Source organism: Charadrius vociferus, unplaced genomic scaffold (genome assembly GCF_000708025.1).
Source record: "Charadrius vociferus isolate BGI_N301 unplaced genomic scaffold, ASM70802v2 scaffold473, whole genome shotgun sequence".
In the NCBI taxonomy this organism is placed as follows: domain Eukaryota; kingdom Metazoa; phylum Chordata; class Aves; order Charadriiformes; family Charadriidae; genus Charadrius; species Charadrius vociferus.
Window position 1 is genome coordinate 1,567,660 of NW_009647444.1, and position 6,979 is coordinate 1,574,638.

Here is a 6,979-nt window from a genome sequence, read left to right on the forward strand (position 1 = left end):
GGGAGGAAGTCCAAAATGGGAAAGACCCATGAGATTTGACAGGTCTGATCAGTTGTGTATCAAGTACTGCAATCTGAGGCCCCATGCTAAGGCAGCAAGCCAATGCAGTAAGAACTATTCGCACTCCCTCCCCACCAAAGGGAATAAACCATGCTGAAGGTTTATTGCTAAAGGCAAAGGGGAACAGACGTTCTGAAGGATTAGTGTTTCTTGCTCCTTTTCAGCTTCTGTTTGAAGATAGCAATGTCATAATAGCTTTTAAATTTCACCAGGAAAATGGGTATTGGGATGATAATAGTTAACATGCCGAATACTGCAGCTAAGGCTGCCGTCACTTGGCCAGCTGTGGTGAGCGGGATAATATCTCCGTAGCCCACTGTAGTGAGTGTGATCAAAGCCCACCAGAAGCAAACAAGAATGTCAGTGAAGTGCGGCTCCCCTGTGTAGGAGGGATGGCTACCCAGCAACTCCCCGTAGAAAAAGAGAGAGCCAAAGAAGAGGGTCTCAAAGGCCAATATCATCAGCAGGATGCAAATCTCTCTGAGGATGGACTTGAAGGTGTAGCACAGAACCTTGAGGATCAGTGGCGTTTCTATCAGCTTGGATATCTTCAGGAGTTTGAGAAGATAGACAATGCGAATAAAGCCCAACCAAAGCCCCAGGCTCGGCATGCTCTGAATCTGCCCAGCCACAAAGAGTTCAATATAAACTGGGAAAAGGGAGAGGAAGTCAACCACGTTCAAGGGATTTTGGAAGAATAACTTCTTGTCTGGGCAGAAACAAAATCGCACAGAGAACTCAAAAGTAAACCAGAGGACACAGAAGAGCTCCAGATGAAGCAAGTAGGCAGCCTGGTGGTAATAGGGTTCATGGTCATTGTGGGAGACCTCAGAATAGCCAACAGAGGTGAAGTTAGCAGTAAAGAACTCAAATTGCGCCTTGGTCTCCTCACAGAATATGATGACAATTCCGACGATGAACAGCAGAGAAACAAAAGCCAGGCACTGCCAAGGGAGGAAAGGGCACACGTGCAATTAGTTCAACAAAAAAGTATCGCATAACCTCACTGCCCCACCACAACCCCCGAATCCCCTCCACAGGCACAATACAATCCCAGACTAATTCTTCTTTGCTCACACGGAGTGCATTTTCTCCTTTCAGAACTGAAAAATAATAGGGAAGATTGGAGTCAAAGAAAAAACCACCTGAACTCGTATATCAGTGTTTGTAAGGAAGGGGAAATGTCCGACAGCTGGAGTAATGCGGACAGACTCACACTGAGGGTCTCCTCAGCACTAAATGTTGGCTCCAGAAATACCAGCAGCACAGAAAACATCCTCTGCAGTCTCTGACCCGCGTTTGTTGCTCTGCACGCCTTCACATTTTAGAGAGGCACGGGGCATGCATTTTGTACAGAGAACAGGGACAACAGGAGGAGAGAAGGAGGTGTCTGTTAGTGAGAAGAGAGAATTTTGTTTTCTTTTTTAATCTGGGACTCAAAGCATACTTAACAAAACTACGAACCCATTAGCATTTTTCATAGACCCGTTCCAGTAATCCCAAAGGACACAGGCTGTGTCCATCCCCACATAGAGTATTACCTTAGCACTGAAAGAGGAAAAGGGTTTTTCAAATGTAGACCAAATCTTTGGCTGCCACCTGGTTCGCCAGCTGAAATCCCTTCTTTCTGTCTGGACTATGAGGCACTGGTCATCAGTCTGTTCATTTTCATCCCAAATATTCAAGTCCTCTGGCTGCACCTCTTTGTTATTCAGCTTCAGCCAGCAGCAGGATGCTAGCTGTGTCTCATTTATTTCCCAGAAAGCCAGCTCTTCTTCTAAGACTGACCTACAGGTATCAATGGGGCAGTGGAAATGTTTGGTCCTATAATAGTTTAACACGTAGCTGAAGATCTCAGCACTCCTATCAAAAAAGAATTCTTTGGTGGTGGGATCATAGTCGTAGATGCTCGGGGCATGGGGCTCTGTCAGACTGCACAGCTTGGTCCCTGGGAAGGTCCGGAGGGTGCTGCTGTATGTCTCATATCTGACTCCCCCAATATTCAGGATGATTTTTTCCTTGGAGCCTTCCATCTGTGAGGGAGGAGGGAGGTGCAAGTCCTCATAGGCTCTTGTTTGTCTTCAGTCAAAAAGAGAAGAACACAAATTAAAAGAAGTAAAGCAAAGCAAGTATTGGAGCAGGAAGGTTTTCCAGGGTACCTCACTCCAGTGCTTTTAAAGCACATTTTATACCTGAAACCTGCATTTCCGATAGGGAGAAAGGCACTTCTGGCATTCCCCATCATGTTCAGTGCCTGTTCCTAGACTCTGCTCCATGGCCATACTGTCTGAGCACTTTTCAGGAGGTGCATCAAACAAAATGACAAACATCTGGTTTGCATTGCTCTCCCTCTCAGCTTCTCCCCATGGGGACAGAGCGCACAGCCCAGAGTTTGTTTCACCACATTTGTTCACATACTGTAGATAATAATTGCGATAAACTCATCTGAGGTAAAGTTCTCATTCCCAAGTCATTCCTTCCACTATCCCTCCCCTCATCTAGGTCTTCCATCTCTGCCCCCAGTTTCTTTCTCCACAAGCAGTTTCTCGCAGAGACCTCCATGTGCAAAAGAGGCAAAACAGACATCAACACCTTATTCTCCAAACAAGTCTTTAATCTCCTATGTTGAGCCTGGCATAAAAAGTTTCACAAGAGATCCTGCTGCCTGGTAGGAACATTTAGGCTGTCTGAGTTATACTTTTTCCTTGACCCTTCCTTGTACAGAGTCCCACTGAGCCAAATCACCTTTCCCTCTGCAGGACGCTGCTCCTTACCTGGAATCTATATGCAGGATTCCTGGACTAGATAGAAATACAGAACACCGTACTGCCTCTTCCTTCAGGGCTGGCTGATATCTCAGAACAGCACCACAACCTGCTGCCAAGGCCTCTGGCATTGGAAAGCACATTCTGTTGCTTATTTCCTGTAATACATCCCCTGTTTTGCTCTTCAAAATCCAACATACCTGCGAGAAACTCGAGCCCTGCTTTATGGGCATTATCCTCAGAAGGGAGGGAAAACAAGGATCTCCGTAGCCTCAGGAGCACGTAGGAGAGGTGCCGAATAGGGGCAGGATGTTCTTGAGAAGGAGACTAGGGCTGTCTTTCACCCACAAGTATCCACCTCTGACTGTCTGTACCCCTCCATTTCCTCTCCTCCATTCCTGCACATTTCCATCCAACCTCCTCTTATGCCTCACGTTTCTAGTTCTGGTCCTCCCCTTCTTGTCACAGAGTGAGCCTGTCTACCTTTCCTGCTTGGGGTCTCTTACCCAGAGATGGCTGCTCAGTGCCTGAGACCACGCACACAGAAATTCCAGTTGTCCCTCCTCCCTTTTTTGCCGAAAGTGCTGAGGATGGGTGTCACAGGTCACTTCCGCAACAAACCTTTCCATCTTGGATAGGCAGGGAAACAAGCCCTGCAACAGGGGAGACTCCCAGAAGGAAAGAACTGCATACAGCACCTCGTTCAGCTTTATCAGAAAAGGCTGGAAGCTGCAGCGTGGTTGCACGCTCACGGCACAGGAGAATTACTGCCTGTCTGCTGTCCTTGCCAATCCCAACATACGTGAGGCTTGATGCAGCTTCACCCTAAAACTTCCACAAACTTCAACGAGAGCAGGATTGAGCATAAGGACTACAAGTGTGCAGGCATTGCTCAGTGCTTGCTGCGCAGGAATCCACACAGTGTGATTCTAAGCAGGTCAGATTAATTCACCACTCAGCAAATCTGGCGTTACATTATTAGCCTCTGTTGCCTAGCTCTCTAAAGAGCACAGTGATTTTTGAGATCTTGGCTAAACTTGCCTTTATCTGCTTAGAATGCCAGATACCTTTTGCTCAAACATAACAACCCCCACGTGAGAAATGAGCCGAGAAGTGCCATTTCATATTCTTACCTTGGTGCTATTGCAGCAACTCTGCAACCAGAAGGAAGAAAAGAGAAGAGACTGGGAAGAACAGAGACAAATTTCAGTGAAAACAGGATGTTCGATGGCCAGTCTCCAGCGCTCAAGTCTCATAGATGCCAGAAAACAAAACCAGCCAATAGCACCGCAAAGATGCAGAGGCCCCTCTCCCTTCTCCTCTGCCCTATCAGCAGTCGCTCTCCCCGCTCCAGGGAATAACACTCACACAAGAAGGCAACAACTGCCAGGGCAGATACGCTCTGACTGCCCTGCCACCCACTGCTCTACTGACAATCACAAAGGGCCATGGCATTTGGGAAACACGCGGAGCTCGAGTGTCTTAGGACCACTTAAGAGGTGAAACTAGCAAGCCACAGAAAGGCAGACAGAGCCTTGTTCTTTCTCGGCTGTGCCTTATTCAAGCTTGAGTTAAAAAAATAACATTGAAAACAACAGCAGCAAACAAACAAATAAACAAATAAACCACCTGACCTCCCATCATCTTGTCACACACTCTCCTTTTTTGGTTTAAAGGGCTTTTTCTTCATTTCTGGATGACCCAAAGCTTAATCCTTTGCACCCACTGACTTCAAATGCATTTTTTGTCATTGATTACTCCAGGAAGAAGGTTGGCACATAGCTGTTATTCCCAGTCAAGAAAAGCATGCTGCGGGTGAAATTTCCTTTCAGCTGACATTCCAAGGCCATTTCTAGGTATCACCTCTGCTTACTTCAAACTCTCTGGAAAGAAAGTAGGAGAAGGAATTTCCTTATTCCCAGCAGGAGCAAGACTATTCAGGAAGGCTCTGGGGGCTTCCTGTGCAGTCATACAAATGAAAAGCAGATTCATGTCTCTTTAGAGGCAGTATTATCACAGTTCACCCTCTGGATTTTTCATTTTATTCCGCTACCTACATGATCCTGACACACTGAAATCTCTTTTTTTTTAAAGAATAGGTTTTCCATTTCAGCCTTCTACTGATACAGCAGTCTGGTTCTTCACTCTTCCGTTGCCACTTCGCCTGCCGGTGCAAGTAACCTCTCTCACCCTAACCACCCAGATTCCCAAAGTACTACGGGGACACCACAGACGATCCTGGCCTCCTCTCTCAGCCCCCACCACAGCAACGCTGCAGAAACTAGAATGGCAAATTGCTGCCAATCTCGTGTGGGACATTCTGGGCAACAAGCCATCTTTGCCCATTACCTCCCAGTTCTGTACTGGGCAACCTTGTAGCTGGACATCATCAGCAGAGCACCAGCACAAGCATAACTCCCCATAGATCCAGACTTTGAAAGCACATGAAGCACGTGAAATCCAAGCTGGTTCAGTCCTTGCTCCCTTCCGTCTCTGTAACAAACACCAAACCCTTCACATCTTTCTCCCTCTCCACAGAGAATAAGAATGAAAAATACTCCTTTTAATATCTGATTACATCTCTGAGGTTCTGGAAGCAGGGGATCTGATGAAGTTTGATGGATCCTATCTGTTCCACAGCACTGCAGCATTTGCCTTTGACAACCTTTGCACTGCAGTTGATTTCTGAAACGCAGGAATAATCTGGCAAGCAAAATGACACATGGTGTTCCTATGCTCTGAATAAGACCCTTTGATTGCAGTAAACAGCTTGTCCTTTCAGAACATTTTTTAAGCAGATGAAAAGTGCAACTCCATTTCCAGAGAACAGGGCTCTGTTCCAAGTTTTCTCCCCGCCTCATATCTTCTGAGAATTCACTTTCACTGCGTGAGGCACTGCGGGAGTTTGGCAACGAATGTCAAATCTGTTCCCTCAGCCTTACACTTCTTTTGAGTAATGAAACTCTTGTTTCAGTTTGGCCTACATTTATTAACACCAAAGAACAGTATAAGCATTTCTTCAGAGAGCGTTCATAAAAAGCTGGTGAGGATGAATAACAGTTCTGGAAACAAAACCTTGCTTCAGAATATCAAACAAAAAAAGCTTAAGCCATCCTACAGTCCTGGCAGCCTTGGGGAAAGAGCAAGCTCCTCTTTAGGTGCTGGAGACAGCACCAGAACCCACAGGCTCAGCTTTTCTGCTCGCAAAAACACCATAAGCAGCTTCTGTGGACTTCCAGCCCCAGTGCTTTTTTTCCCATCCCATGTTGCGGTCCTACCTCCCCTCTGACCTCGAACACAAGTGTATTCCTGGGATTGTGCAAAACAGATCAGTGAAACGAGAAGGTTTGTTTGTTTGTTTGTTTGTTTGTTTGTTTAAAAAAAACAACAACAACTCCAAACCCACAGTGATTTCCAGCCTGGATCATTTATTGATTCAGCCTCCTGCAAAAACCTGTGAAATGCAGCAAATGGGAAGAAGTTAAGCCTTCTGCCACTGCAGACACGCACAGAGCCGAGGCGGGACGGTGAGGGACACCGGCAGCCCCCGTCTGACAGACCCTCCGGCTCGCACATTTATTAACACCAAAGAACAGTATAAGCATTTCTTCAGAGAGCGTTCATAAAAAGCTGGTGAGGATGAATAACAGTTCTGGAAACAAAACCTTGCTTCAGAATATCAAACAAAAAAAGCTTAAGCCATCCTACAGTCCTGGCAGCCTTGGGGAAAGAGCAAGCTCCTCTTTAGGTGCTGGAGACAGCACCAGAACCCACAGGCTCAGCTTTTCTGCTCGCAAAAACACCATAAGCAGCTTCTGTGGACTTCCAGCCCCAGTGCTTTTTTTCCCATCCCATGTTGCGGTCCTACCTCCCCTCTGACCTCGAACACAAGTGTATTCCTGGGATTGTGCAAAACAGATCAGTGAAACGAGAAGGTTGGTTTGTTTGTTTGTTTGTTTAAAAAAAAACAAACAACTCCAAACCCACAGTGATTTCCAGCCTGGATCATTTATTGATTCAGCCTCCTGCAAAAACCTGTGAAATGCAGCAAATGGGAAGAAGTTAAGCCTTCTGCCACTGCAGACACGCACAGAGCCGAGGCGGGACGGTGAGGGACACCGGCAGCCCCCGTCTGACAGACCCTCCGGCTCGCA

General features: G+C 46.6%; 2 protein-coding genes across 2 annotated transcripts in view; one reads left to right on the top strand and one right to left on the bottom strand.

The window, feature by feature from the left end:
• Positions 1 to 200: 200 nt before the first annotated feature.
• On the bottom strand, positions 201 to 2,093 carry LOC104282572 (potassium voltage-gated channel subfamily C member 1-like). Its single transcript, XM_009880675.1, has 2 exons — positions 1,602 to 2,093; positions 201 to 1,004 (listed from the first exon to the last, which is right to left on the bottom strand). The coding sequence occupies exons 1-2, from the start codon at positions 2,091 to 2,093 to the stop codon at positions 201 to 203; spliced, it is 1,296 nt and encodes a 431-aa protein (XP_009878977.1).
• Positions 2,094 to 3,637: 1,544 nt separating this feature from the next.
• The window catches only part of LAS1L (LAS1-like (S. cerevisiae)), a 38,493-nt gene continuing 35,151 nt past the window's right edge, over positions 3,638 to 6,979 (top strand). The window contains exon 1 of the mRNA XM_009880693.1: positions 3,638 to 3,762. Within this exon, the coding sequence (XP_009878995.1) occupies positions 3,638 to 3,762 (125 nt within the window). The remainder of the gene's footprint in view (positions 3,763 to 6,979) is intronic.